The 14,884-nt window shown below is 47.8% G+C and overlaps 1 protein-coding gene across 6 annotated transcripts in view; it reads right to left on the reverse strand.

Moving 5' to 3' along the window:
* Positions 1–3,362: 3,362 nt before the first annotated feature.
* The window catches only part of Nhsl1 (NHS like 1), a 229,879-nt gene continuing 218,357 nt past the window's right edge, over positions 3,363–14,884 (reverse strand). For all 6 annotated transcript variants that reach the window (XM_075948249.1, XM_075948232.1, XM_075948238.1 and 3 more), the window contains 3 exons: positions 10,122–13,418; positions 9,446–9,578; positions 3,363–6,184 (listed from right to left, as the gene is read on the reverse strand). In XM_075948249.1, coding sequence (XP_075804364.1) covers positions 5,458–6,184; positions 9,446–9,578; positions 10,122–13,418 — 4,157 coding nt within the window. In that variant the 3' untranslated portion in view covers positions 3,363–5,457. The remainder of the gene's footprint in view (positions 6,185–9,445; positions 9,579–10,121; positions 13,419–14,884) is intronic.

A 14,884-nucleotide genomic window follows, 5' to 3' on the forward strand; every position in this document is an offset into this window, starting at 1 on the left:
CCCAGAAACCTCAAGAAGTCTTGTGGTTTTTCGTCCTTGTGAAACTGGAAGAGGCATATGGAAATTGGAACAGAAGGGTACTTCTAGACAAGGTTTAGCCTACAACAGCCCCATTGTGTCCATGGTCTCATGGCTGCTCCTTCCCTAGTCTTTTTTCCCTATTTCCATGTGCACATACAGTGTCCTTGTGAAGTCGGACGGTTAATGTTGGGAACCATCCTGAACCACTCTTCCACCTTATTCACTGAAGCACAGCCTCTCAGGCAAGCCTAGAATGTATGATATGGCTAATCTTACTTGCCAGCTTCCCCTGGGGAGTTTGTCTCTGCCTTCCAAAGCTAGAATCCCAGGTGGCTGGCCAGCTCCGCCAAGCATGTATATGGTCTCTGGGGACCCGAACTATGGTCCTTATGTTTCATAAGCGTTTTAACCACTGAGCCAGCTCCTTAGTTTTTGTTACAATTGACTTGACTCTGACCTGCTTGGCAGGTAAATTAACCACATAGTGTTTTTCCTCTTGGGGAAAGTGTAGTCCTCTAAACCTCCTTTACCCCAACTATGGTAGTAAACAAACAAACAAAACAGTGTGATCTTGAGTAGTGCCTTTTAGGTGTCTTATGGGGCAACATCTGCTTCTGGCTATAATGAGAAAAACAGGTACTCAATTGACCCTTATATTGCTTTTTAAAAATTTATTTATTTATTATGTATACAGTATTCTGTCTGCATGTATGCCTGTAGGCCAGAAGAGGGAACCAGGTTTCATTATGAAGCCATATGGTTGCTGGGAACTCAGGACCTCTGGAAGAGCAGCTAGTGCTCTTAACCTCTGAGCCATCTCTCCAGCCCCGACCCTTATATCTTAAAGCAAAATTCCAGACAAAATATGTAAAATAATTGTGTATAGACATTGGCGCTCACTGGATATAGGATGTGATCTTTCAGAGAAGGAGGAAATGACATCTTCATGGGGACTGCCCAGGCTAATGTCTTCTAGGCATTTTCTAGGCAGCAAAGAAAGGATGGGGAGGCAGAAACCAGCCAAGGCAGTGAGGTGAGAGGCAGAAATCAGTGTCATGAAAGACCAATGTTGGTGGAGTTTGTTTGACATAGTAAGCACAATTAAAGGGGGTGGATGGGCAGGAGTGGGGTGGGGGAGGGATGCAAAAACAAGCAAAAGCAACCCAGGGGGCAGAGCAAGATCAATACAGAACATTCTTCTGTGAATCTTCTTGGGTAGTTAGTTGCACTTGACTATGTGAAAGAATAAAAAGAAGTTACCCAAACTTAGAAGTTACCCAGACTGAAGAACCGGAAAGTAGCTCAGTAAGTAATTTACAGATCTTGGAACTGGAAGGAGTTTGTGTCCCCACTAAGCCAGAGTAGGAATAAGGTATGCTTAAGACATCAGGTAGAGTCCCCAAGTGAATGCTGTCACAGTAGAGAGGTTGAGTTGTCCTTGGTTGAAAGGCTTCTTTGGAAGTGACAGATGTAAAGGAATTAGCCACCTGGGCCGTATGGTTTGGTAGATCCTGTGGTACCAGAGATATTTTTGGTAAAGAAAACAACACATGGGGCCGGAGGGATGGCTCTGCCGTTAAGTTCACTGGATGCTCCAATTCAATTTCCAGCAACCACATAGTGGTTCACAACCGTTTACAGTGGGATCTGATGCCCTCTTCTGGCATAAAGCTGTACATGCAGATAGAGCACTCATATATGTAAATTTTAAAAATTGAAGGAAAGGGAAGAAAATAACACCCAACAGACTGCATGTAGTGTGTACTGAGTGTTAGATCAGAAGGGAGGGAGGTGGATCTGCCGGTAACGTGCTCGCTACACAAGCATGAGAACCTGGATTCAGAGCCCTGGCACCCACGTAAAAAGCTGGGTATGGCACTGGGCACCTGTCATCCCAGGACCGGGGACAGAGAAACAAGCAGATCTCTGGTGCTCACCGACCAGACAACCTCACTCAATCAAGCGCCAGGTTCAAAGAGAGACCCTGTCTCAAAGACTAAGATGGAGAGCAACTGAAGACATTCAACATCAAACCTCTGGCCTCCACATCCATGCACATCTGGTCCTAAAAGCAGGTTGTACTACCTATAAGACTGAACCAATAGCTTCTGGAAAACCATAGGATGCTGGGGGAGATGGAAACATGGGACTGTAAGTGGTATGGTGCCCCTAACTGGTGTTACTTAGATCCTGTAAGAATCATTGCATCATAGAGTTGGCAGAACTAGCGACACCCGTCCTAAGATACAAATGTGTAGGGATAAGTCCCGCCCCTTAGGGGGCGTGTTCATGGAATGTCAGCAATATAAACGTTTTATTTCCACGTAGGCTGAGACAAATATACATGCACAGACAATGGGATCCATCTAGTATATCCTGCTTCCCTGGATACTAGCTGCAGAGTGCAGGGTATCGCCTGTGGGTGGAGAAAATGGAGACTCTGAAATGACCCCTTTTTTGTTGTAATTCCTATAACGAACAGTTATGAAATGTCTGAGACTCACTCATGAAAAGCAAGCCCACTCCATCATCTTCGCAGATTTTTTTGTTGATCTGTAGTTAGTTGACTTCATGGATACAGGACGGATATGGAGAACAAGCGTGCGTGTGTGTGTGTGTGTGTGTGTTCATTCTTGTCCCCATATTTCAATTAAAATTCTTCAGGCATACTCAGAGGATGGCCATGAAGTCAACTAACTACAGACAGATCAAATACTCTAATTCTTAGAAAAATGAAGTGGACACTTCGCCCTGGTGCTTCTCTAGCTCTCGGGCATGAGAAGGGCCATCCACTCAGCTCTCATGAAGCTTGGAGTATGACCTAGGTGCGAAGCCAAGGACATGCCTTGGAGAATGACTTAGCCCACTAGCAGAGGTGGTCCTCACTCCAGGGAAGCAGCAAAGCCGAGGACACACCACAAGTCAAGATTCTTCTGTCCCTGTATGTTACCCACATCTGTGAAACCACATCCCTCCACAAACCACACCAGCTAGACCACTGGTCCACCCATCACTCAACACTTTCGGATGTTCACTTCAGGTGGGTTTCCCTATGTCTTTAGAGGCACTGCCCAAAGCCTGTGATGGTCTTTCTCCTTTCTGCCCCACCCCCAGCACCGTCTGGCTCTCACTGTTTTTCACTTCATATCCAGTCGAGGACTCAATGATTCTGGAGTGGAATAGCCACACAGAAAGTAGGAATAAAAATATCCAGGGGGATCAGGAATTAGTGGGAGAGAAGTAGGGAGAGATAGGGTATAAGGAAAAATATGTTCAACTTATAATAGGTACTTCATCAATAACTTAAAAAATTTTAAATGCACGTACAAACAAAAAAGTTTCAAATACTGACTTTACAAGTGTTTTATTCAAAACAAACTTAAAAAGCTAATAAATATCTTTAAAATGGGGATTTTCAAATCATTTTCTAATTAGTTCTAATGCTCCTCATCTTGCCTTCAAACAAATATTGATATATTAAGTTCAGGATTTCTGATAACCACATACATTCTAATTTTTTTTTAACAACACCATTTTAACTTTTATTGTACACAGTGTTCTGTCTGCATGCCAGAAGAGGGCACCAGGTCTCATTACAGATGGCTGTGAGCCACCATGTGGTTGCTGGGAATTGAACTCAGGACCTCTGGAAGAGCAGCCAGTGCCCTTAACCTCTGAGCCATCTCCCCAGCACCATTCTCATATTTTTTTTAGGTATGCAGAACCCAACATATAAGCTTTCTAAGTTTCACAAGAAATGATCTGTGTGCCCCGGGTAGTGGAAAATAGACCCAGAGGATTAAAAATAAAAATCCCTGTGGTCATGTGTCAAGCTGCCATTTGTGGCTGTGAGAAGAGCTCTGTTTTCTAGAGAGGGTGAGAGTCGTTTTCTTCCTTCCCACAAGGATGTACGTCAAACACTACGAAGGGTTCTGTATAGGACACCTTGTGGTGCTTTGGCCTGTGTGGTTTAACTTCCACATACTGTCACAAGCTGTCATTGGCGGCTACAGAAGCTTGGTGTAACCACTGGTTTAATCTGGATATACAAAACCTGGGACAGAACAAGGGGCGCAAGGGCATTATGGTAAACAAACACTTTGCACACTTTTATCTCACTTCTCAAGCATGTTGAAATTCTGATGGGAAGAACCTGGAAAGGACTCAGCTCATAAACAAATACAAATAATAATAATAATAAAAACCCACACAAATCAAATGGTGCAAAAAAAATCTTTTTAATCTAAAAACTCATTTCCCGGGGCTAATTAATAGCCAAGCCCTACCAATTTTATCAGTTTCTTTCACTAACAAGAGTCAGCATTTTCTTCAAAGTGAGATAATATATAATAGATTTTGGTAAACCTAAGTTAGGACATGATGCTGCAAGCAGTTCAAGGGGGGTAAAAATAGCTGTATTATTTTTCTTTGGTATAACCAAAAGGAGATCCAAAAGTTAGCAAATGTTGACATTTCAAGTGACAAACGGTCACACGGAAGTTTAAAGTCTGGTGTTAAAACAAAACTCTCTGTAAAGGGAAAGCTCCGCCCACAGCTCTACAGTGCAAGTTTTCTGAATTAATTCCGAAAATATTTCATTTACTAAGCAGGAAACAATACCAGCAGCATCACTCACTACCCTACCCTCCTCTCAGAGACCCTGCTCTTCTTGGCTCTCTCGCTGCATTCTACTACCCCGTCACCTCAGCTGGTGGAGGGCTTGGTTGCAACTCGAGGGAATTCATGTAAAAAACAAAACAAAACAAAAAGCATCCACCCATGCTTCTGACATCAGGCTAGAAGTGTGTGCAGTTGGCACAAGACACGGCCTCAACACTTCTACTTGGGTTATTTTTACAAAAGAAAAAGCAGGAGGAAGGAGCAGCCAAGGCAGCCACAGCAGCGGCAGCAGCAGCAGCAATAGCAAAGCCCCTCCCCCGGAAAAGTACCTGAACCAATGAGTTGCTTAGCCATTTCCCAGCCTCTCCCTGGCTTCCATGAGTTCCATGTTTAGAACCAGCCCCACTGCCTCTTAGAAGTAACAGCTTCGAATCTCTCCCCAGTGAACTTACTCATTCCCATACCCATAATGCTTTGAAAGCAGTTACCATCATCTCCATGACGTTCTACCTTAGCTCTGACTTTTTCTCTTATTTCTATACACAATGTTAGTGTGTGTACGTGTTAGAATGAAGTGTTCAAAATGCACATATCCACACACCCGGCATTTTTGAGAAAAACAAACAAACGACAAAAATCTTCCCCAGGAAGCACTTTCAGAAGTTGAAGCTTCTACTTGCTTTTTAAGCCACGTGGCGAGTGAGTCCTAAATGACCCGCAAGGCCGAGACCTCCCCAACACCAATGCTGAGTGGGGTCCCCACAAGCCAGGAAAAGGCCACAGAGACTTCCGAGAATGATACACTTCCCTCCAACCTCAATCAAGAGAGGCAGGTTCTGACCCTAACTCTTCAGTACGCCCACAGTGCTCTGAGAGACCTTTGCCCTCAGCCCTTCCTATTCCATCCACAGAGCTGGACTCCTCCCTACACAGCAGGCTGTCCCGGTCCACCTTCTGCCCCTCCAGTCTGTCCAGAGAGCATCCCCTGGCAGCATCCAGGGTCCTGTGCGGTTTGTTGTCTGCTGGCTCGGCAGGTTCCCCCTCGCCCTCGGAGATGACGGTCATCGGGCTGCTCTGGATGCGGTTCCGCAGGCTGTACCTGCTGCTGGCCGCAGAGGGTGGCGTCCGGCTGCGGCTGTAGCGAGCGCCTGAAAAGGACAGACTCCGAGGCATCAGGCCTTCGTTCTTGGCCCACTCCTCCGGGGCCCTCCTGTTTTTGTTGGGGGAGCAGCTAGACGGGCTGTCTGGGACGTCTGGTGCAGGCTCCGACCTGGATCTCTGGAATCGGGGGTCGGTGGACTTGAGCATCTCCGCAGCTGACATGCGAGCGCTGGTGTCCGAGCGACTCCCCTTCTTTAGCAGCAGAGCTTTGAAGTTGTCACTGCTGGTGGCGCTCTTTTTCATGCTTCTCTGAATGGAGCCGACTTGCTTCGGAGAGGCCAGGCTAGGGGCGGCACCTGTGGGGGTCACTGGCGGGGAGGGAGAGTGATTTCGGGTGTGATCATCTTCTGAGTCTTTCCGGCCAAGGACTTTCCTTTTGGATCTACAATAAAACAAAATTGAGATTGAAAGTCAATCCTTAGCAATCCTTACGGCAATCACCTGTCATCTTCCTGTCACACCTTGTGCAAGTCACAGACAGAGAGACAGACAGACAGACAGACAGACAGACACACAGACACACACACTCGAACCATTAAAGAGGAGCCCAAGAGCTCCTCTGATATTATTTGCCACCGATCAGGGCACCAGATGCTCCCACCCCCATGAAGTGTGCCGAAAGTATGTTTGTTCAATATTTCTGCACAATGGTCAACAGGAGCAGCGAATGAAGTAAGAACAGCTTCAGATTTTTGGAGCTGGAAAAGGGTTTGCAAAGGTTGTAGTCTAATCATGGATTAAAAAAGAAACTGAAGTCTAGACAACTACTACCCCACCACCCACCCACACAGACGTACTTAGTACAACTCAAGTCTTGAGACCTTCCTCACATGTAACTACACATCTCTGCCGGAACAACTCTGCCTTCCTGGTCTTCTAGACACTAGCCTGTTTTGATTTGCTTTTAAATGGTCAGAGGGTGCTGAGACACAAAAGGCCATAGCCATAGTCTCTGAAATTTAGGGCCTTTAATTGTAGATAATAGAACTAAAAGAGATGGCGAGATTTAAAAAACAAACGAACAAAAAATGACTGCTATTTCTCAGGGGGCAGCTGCCTCCGACAAAGTGAATTAAATTTAAACTTCTGTTGTCTGTGCATTCTGTGTGTGTGGTGTGTGTGTATGCGCGCGCGTGTGTTGTGTTTTTAAAGATGATGGCTATAACCGGCATTTAAATAGTTAACAATGGCTTAAAGTCTAATTGCTTCAATAAATATTAAAGTTTCACACCTCAACTGGAGTTCTACACTTTCCATCTGGCCTTCAATCTGAAGAGAATTGATTTGCATGATAAAACTGGAAAGCTACGCTCCAGTTTGGGGAGTCTTTATATGACATTATGGATAGAGGTGCTGAGGGACACGAAGGGAAAGTTCTAGGTGTCCCAGGCTTCAGGTGGACTTGGATTACATCGGCTAATTCGCTATTAATCCCGACAACAGAAACCGGCATATAACTGAGCTCTCTCTTTTCAGTCCACTCCTGAGGCTACTTGGCCTTTAATTTTGTCCCATGTGTGCAGAGAATCATACGAAACGGGCTGGTTTCTGTATCTGTCATAGATGGCACTGTCCCCGAAGCAGAAGCCACACATTCTCCAAAATAAAATATAGAAGGGACCTTTGAAATATTTTTAGGAAAAAAATCTGCAGTAATTTGGGCTCCACAACAGTTGGAGTTCCTTGAGACCGGGTATTTGGTACACACAGCTACTTGGCAACACACATCCCTGCGGCTTGTGATTATAAATACAGATTCCTATATATTTAGAAACCCAGTGCATTCCATCCTAGATGAAAGACATTGGGTCTCAGAAGAATTTCCTAACAGTTAAGTTCCAATTGGTTTCAATTAATTCAGAAGATATTTGTCGAGGGCTTATTATGTGCCCAACACGGCTACAGTTAGAAGCATCTGCGTAAACCACTACAAATGCCACTTAATTGGCTCTCGGAAGATGCGTTCCTCATCTCCCTGTTTCAAGAAAGAACTGGGTAGCTGGCTCCCTTTTTATTTCTAATGAGATCAAAGAAACCAGAGAAGCAACGGTAAAGTGGTCTTTAGGGGCTTTTAGAACAACACTACAGCCGGGAGACAAAAATAAAACCAAGAAAAGATAGACATGTGTATAATTCTTTGTCAACTCAACTTTATAACTCAGACCCCAGCTTGCTTCCCTGCTCTTCTGCATTGCACAGAGTTCCAGGGAAGGGTGGGACGCTCTACTGCATGCAACAACCTTTTCATTTAAGCTCTCGGGCGCTGTGCTGGCAAGGGCTATTTACCCAGAGAATCAAGTGATTCTATAGGGAAGTTCGTCTCCAAAGGAAAATAGGGACCATCACTCAGGTCAAAACAAAGTCTTGACAGCATAGAAACATTACAAGAGTTATCAGAAACCCTGGAAGTAAGGAAATCTAAGCTGCAAGAGCATTCCCTTCCATAGCATTAAAGTGCTTGTACATATTCGATCTTAGCATTTGCTAGTATGATGCTGCTATGCAGAGACTATGTTGTATAGAGACCAGCAACGTAATAAACGAGGCTGCAGTGTGCACTCAGTTACACTTATCGGTAACCATTTAAACACAGGTAACAATTCCCTTTGACAACCGACTGAGTGTACTTCTTTTAAAAGCCAGCAGGTGGCGCTAGGAGTATATAGTAACTAAAGAGGTTTTTTTGTTTTGTTTTGTTGCTCCTGCAAAAGAACCATTACCCCTTGAAAGACTGTGGAGTGCTGGGTCCTGCATCAGGACCAGCAAAGCTCTGGGATGTGGAAGGAGCAAGTGGAAAGACTGTCAGATTTAGATGTGATGGATGACTTTAGGGAAACAGCATTTTCCAGACACAACAGGGCAGACCTACAAATGAACTTAGTCTATATAAAACGTGCATAAACTCTAGCTGGACAAAATCCCAGCACATAAGAGGGCAAGTGGGCACAAAGTCACACACCTATTAAGAAGCTATTCACAAATGATAGCTGCTGGGAGAAAAAAAGTCAGTTTTCTTCAATGTAGCGATACTGGGTATATCAACCACACGCCAGGGCAGCTCGAATGGCTTTAAAAAAAAAAAACAACTTTTTTTTTTTTGAGAGAGAGAAAATATGAAAGTTGGCCAAGGGCAGATCTGGGAGGAATTGGGAGAAAGAAAGGAAGAAAGAAAAACATACTTTTGACGAAACATTGAAAGAGCCAGAAAAGAAAGCACTATGAAATTATGGGTTTTCTAAAACAAACAAACAAATAATGATAAATAAATCAACGATAGCATTCTTGGGAACATGGCTCTGTAGAACTAGTCTGTGTACCCTAAGTTCCCAGAATGCAGTATTCTTAACCCTAGTCCAGAGCCGAATCTTGTAAGTAAACACTGGGTCACATGACTGACACACTAGGTGCCTTGCCAGCCACAGCTGTGTCTACCAGGAGGTAACACACTGTCCACAATGCCATCATAGAAATCAATGAAACAAAGTAAAACAGAAATCGGACTTGAAATCAAAGTATAAGAAAGGCACCTAAAAATGAGTAGAGTTGAATGCCTGGTTGACAAAGGAAAACCTCAGGACAACAAAGGCACCAACTGAAAAGAGGAAATTCGTATATTAAAGTGTACCAAAAAAGTCTGGGATACCTGTGAATGGCTGCAAACAGGTCCTCTGTGGTCCTGGGCTTAGTGGGGGTCATCACGCCATCACTCCCTTCTTCCTTAGAGAAGTTCCCGGCGTCCGAGGAAGCAGCAGCTGTGTTGGGCTCCAGCAGCCCAGCTAGAGAGAAGAGAGATGGGCAAACACAAGATGTGATGATTGGCACTTGAGTCCTTGGCGGGGCTCTGGGATACGCTGCTTCCTTGCCATTCCTGACAACGTGATAGCCGGGTGGGTCTGCAGTTTGAGTTTTTACAGAAAGAGGGAGACACAACACTCAACCGACAGAGTCAGGGCTCAGTCTTTGCTGCAACAGACTTTGGACTAAGTTGCTCTTGAATTTTGTTAGAATGTTTCTTTGTAGCGCTTCTGCAGAGAGATTACTGCTGCTACTCGGAACCCAGCCTGCTGCAGACGCGCGCGCATACACACACACACACACACACACACACACACACACACACACACACACACACACACACACACACACACACACACACACACAGCCCTTTAACAATTTCACGAAGCAGCTTGGTGTGTTAGAAGCCCACACAGTGCTGGCTTTCGCCTATTTCTGGGCTGCTTCACCTGGCTCCACTGAGTGTTGAGCAGCCCTACTTGGCTCAGCCCCAGAGCGGCAGAGGAGAGAGCAGCCAGGCTTACCTTCTCTGCCCTGTTGAGACAGGCAGCTCTCCGCATTGCCCTCATCATCCACGCTGCTCTTGGCTGACTCTTCCTGTGTGGGTCCCAGTGAGGCACTGGGCTGGACCATGGGGGCATTGGTTTCCACGCTGCCAGGGGACAAGGACCCTGCAGCTCCTCTTTCCAGAACCGGACTGCTGGGGGTGGGGGCCGTAGCATGAGAACCAGCTCGGGATGCTGGGCTAGCTTTCTCCTCTTGGCTCTGCACAGCCTCCCCCTCTGCCCTGGTAGGGCTGGGCACGCCTGGGAAGGCTTCGCTCCCGTTCTCTGTGGGCTCCGCTGTGAAATCTCTCTGCGGAGGTGGTACCACCAGGAACAGTTTGGGCTTCTTGGAGATGGGAGGTGGCTTCCTGCTGGGTGAAGAGTCCTGGAGCAGAGTGGTCCGGAGGCTGGGCCCCGCACACGGAGCTCCATCACTGCGGCTCAGAAGGCCACCACGCTCGGTTGCACTGTCATGGTCACCCTGACTCTGGCTCTTGGCAGGCGTCGGGAGCGAGCTCGGCACAGAGGCAGGCTGGCTTTCACTCTCCATTTCATTTATGCTATTTCGGGATTTGAGGAGAGCAGATGGCTTTAAGTGATACTGTGGAGCAGTCGGAGTTCGTTGTTCCTGAGCTGATGGTTCAGAAAACAGGGCTGCCTCGGCGCCTGAGTTCTTTCTCACTGGCCTCAAGTGCACCATCTGCAACGCTTCCGTGGTGATCAGGGGCATGGGGGGTCGGCAGCCTTCCTCCTTGTTGGCAGGCCGCCGGAGAGCCTCCCTGGAGGATTCGGACTGGCTAGAGGTTTTGAAAAAAGGCCTGTTGTCTTTCATGAACTTAGGGTCCAGGGGTGGGGCGGGAGGGGGTTCCGATGAGGGAAAGAAAGGTGGAGGAGGTGCTGGCAAAGGAGGTGAGGATCTTGGAAGAGGGGGGCTAAGAGCTGTGGGGGGAGGAGAAAGGCACCTGTCAGTGGGGGAACAGAAGGGAACAAGGGCTTCTGGAGGTGGAGGGGGGAACACCGGGGAGGGAGGCAGAGGAGAGGCCTCTGAGCAATCTGCTAGGGGAGGAGGTGGTGGAAGAAAAGGGGACTTGTCTGCCAGACAGGGAGAAGGCAGAGAGGGGAGAGGAGGGGGAGGAGCAAGGGGCGAGGCTAGGGCTGAATCCAATTTCTTCATGGTGCCACTTCCTTCAGTAGAAGTATTAGAAGAGAGAGAAGTGGACGAGGAAGAGATGGACATGGAGGAGATTAGAGACGACTTCCTTTCTGGTACCTTGGGCTTGGCCTTCCCCTTCCCATTTGCTGGTGACATTGACTTTAAAAACACAGGCACAGGGGTGAGTGCTGTGGGTGTATTCGACTGGCTGGAATACCCACTGGATGGAGAGGTGACTCTCTGTGACTTCTCTGGTGAGGTGATCTTTGGTTTAACGGAGCCACCAGGCACTTGGGACATTGGGACTCTGGAGCCCTCTTGGATGTGACCGACGGGCCCATTTCCAGTTGGCGCCTCCCTGCTAGCTGAGCAGCCGCCTGAGGGGTTCCCTGGATCTTCCGGCAAGTTTGTGTAGTCAATGTAGTAGCCCCAAGGGTCTGTGTACTCCGACTTGACGCTGCTTGTGTCGCTCTGTGATGGCGTTGCCCCGCATAGGGCGTACACGTTGGGAGCGGTCGTGGAGGTCATGCTGCTCCCCTCGCTGACAACGCTCTGGCTTCGGGACCGAGGGAGCCAGGCTTCCTCGCAGTCGCTGCTGGGGCTCTGGGAAGGGGAGCTGCTGCCCTTGCCAGCGAGGCTTTGCTGCAGCGAGTGCTGGAGCGAGGCGATGAGGCTCTCACTGAGCACCTGCCCATTTGACTGACTGTTCTTCTTAGGAACTCTCCGCAGGGAGTCTGTCCGGGATGGGGGCGGAGGGGGTTTCTTTGCTTTCTTCAGAGAGATGTTTCTGGAAAGGGATTTATCCTGGGGATGGGCCTGATCCCCTTGGCTTCTCGGAGCCCTGCCATCAAAAACATTGACCATACTGTGTCTGGGGTTCCCAAAGCCGTCACTGATACCGTACGAGTTCCCAGTCTCGTGTCCAGCATCACTGGGAGTGGTCATATAGTAACTGTCGTGGTCCTCGGAATACAGGGACCTGGCATCCTCCTTGACAGATGTTTGGTCCAAACTGCAGCTGCTCATGTTACTCGTGGGAGTAGAGCAACTAGGTGTGGCCAGGTGTGGCTTCAGAGGGGATGACCGCCCATTGCTGGAGGCTTTACAGTCCCAGGGCTCAGAGCCGCCATGCCCCCTGTCCCCGGAATAACTAGACTCGCTCTTGCCATCCACATCTGGGGGGTGGGCAGGGAAGCTCAGGCTGTTTCTACAATGATAGGGTATGGCTTGAGACCCATTCTCCCGATTTGCTGGAGCATTTAGAGAGCCCCCTGAATCGCAGCGTGCTAACAGTGTGGTGGCACTGGGGCCCGAAGAATGAACGATATGGCTCTCACTCCAGTGGTGACTGGGGGACGGGTGGTCATCTTTCACGGAACATCGGGGCGCCGGGCGGTCTCTGGGTTTTATCTTTGAGTATGTGGATGAGCCAGGCGTTCTACTGTCCAGCTGCCCGGCACTCTGGGCAGTGTGAATGACAATGACCTCTGAAGAGGACAGCAGTGTGGCATTGGGGATGACGCTGGTGGAGTAGGCTGCGTGAGGTGAAACCACACAGGCTGGGCTTGCGATGTTTTCGCTCTCCAGGAATGTCAGTTGCTGCGACTTGGGCCGCGAAAGCATTCCAGACCGCGAGGCACCTCCCAAATGTGCAAAGTTTTCATGTCCCCGTGAGCTACCCCCCTGGTAGGGAGAAGTGTCGTCCATATCGTCAGCAGAGCCCAGGGCACCCATCCTTGCCTCCAGCGAATAGGAGCTCGCTCTCGCGCCAGAACGTGGGAGGCTGTGGAAATCAGCATCGCTATGGAGGCGAGAGGGGAAGACAATACCGGCCGAGTCGCTCAGCACAGACATGTTGCCAGAGGAGCCCGAGAGGTGGCTCATCTGGGCAGCTATGCCTAGCCCTTTGTGGGCCCTGATCCTCCTCATTGATGGCGGGATGACTTTCACATCTTCGGTCTGACAGCTGGAGTCCCTGGTTTCCGAGCACTGCCCCATAGACCGATAGCTATCAAGCCTTCCTAGTGTGGAGTAGTGGTCTGGGGTGTACTTCAAATGACCACTACCATCATCATCGTGGCCAGTGACTGATGCTGGCGATAAAGCAGAAAGTGGCCTGTTATCTGAAAAGAGAAAGCCATAGGTTACTATTACCTGTAACCCTCAGTCCCCTCTGATTCTGTTGTAATAAAACAAAAAGAACACCATCGACAACAAAACCCCACAGCCTTTTCTATTTGATTTGGTACCCAGTGGAGTTTAACTATTCCTGGTGTCTCCAAACCATTACCATCAAGTTCACATACTTTTATTTTTAATCAGCCCTGTAAATCATCCTATAACATGACTGATGCACATAGCATTCTTGTGTGCTCCTTTTGAGATCATGGTTACTGAGAACTGATGTGGAATGTCCTTCTGTATTTGTGCTGCTTTTACTGGTTGATGAATAAAGCTGTCTTGGCCAGGCAGGAAATCTGAACAGAGATATATAGAGGGAGTAGACAGAGTCAAGGAGATGCCACGTAGCTGCAGAAGGAGACAGACTCTAGGACCTTACCTGGTAAGCCACAGCCTCATGGTGATACACAGATTAATAGAAATGGGTTGTAAGAGTTACTTAATAAGAAGCCTGAGCTAATAAGACAAGCAGTGTTGGAATTAATAGAGTTTCTGTGTGGTTATTTGGGTCTGGGCGGCCAGGAGAGAACAAGAAGTCTCCGTTTACAAAGTACTGTGGAAGATTTTCTTTTCAAATAAGTGGGTTTTTTTTTTTGTTGTTGTTGTTTTTTGCAGAGTGTGGTGGTGCACACCTATAATCCCAATCCTGAGGAGGTAGAGGCAGATGATCTTGAGTTCTAGGCCATTCTGAGCTATACAGTGAGTGATACCTTATCCCCATAAACAACAGGACCTAAGGAGAGAGGTCAGTAAGTAAGTGCTTGTCACCCAAACATGAGGATCTGACTTCAATCCCCAGAAACATTCACAACAGCCCAGCAAGGTGGGTAGCTATCTTGGCTAGGGAGGTGGAGTCAGGTGATCCCAGGACCTACTGGGAAACCACTCAGCCTACTTGGTAAATTCCAGACCAGTGACTGACCCTGTCTCAAAAAGCAAAGTGGGTATAGCCTCCACATGCACAGACGTCTGCAGGGGCACTGGCCCCCCACACATACCCACACGCCATGTCACAAACACACTCACACATCCACACCCAAGACACCAAAACTGCCCCCTCCCATAACTATAAGTAAACACTCAGGTGACAGTGGAAAGTGCAGCACCCAATAAATAGGGCGGTCAGACAGTGGGGCCATAGAGAAACCATTCAAATGATACTGGTCTGAAACCAGTGTTAATTACACTGATTCTCCATGGCAGAAGGAGGTCCTCAGAGAAAGAAAACTGATTTACGGGCCCATCTGTGTTTCGGGCATGTCATTATCCGTCTTAGCCATTATCCTCTGTCTGTTGGTGACATTCAAAATTCAACAGCAATCTGTTGTGTTCTAGTTGGGGGAAGAGCTAAGGAACCGATCCAGGGAACATTTCCTCAAATTAGGGATATTTATTTCTCAGAGTTTAC

The sequence above is a fragment of the Microtus pennsylvanicus genome, chromosome 1, assembly GCF_037038515.1.
Source record: "Microtus pennsylvanicus isolate mMicPen1 chromosome 1, mMicPen1.hap1, whole genome shotgun sequence".
In the NCBI taxonomy this organism is placed as follows: domain Eukaryota; kingdom Metazoa; phylum Chordata; class Mammalia; order Rodentia; family Cricetidae; genus Microtus; species Microtus pennsylvanicus.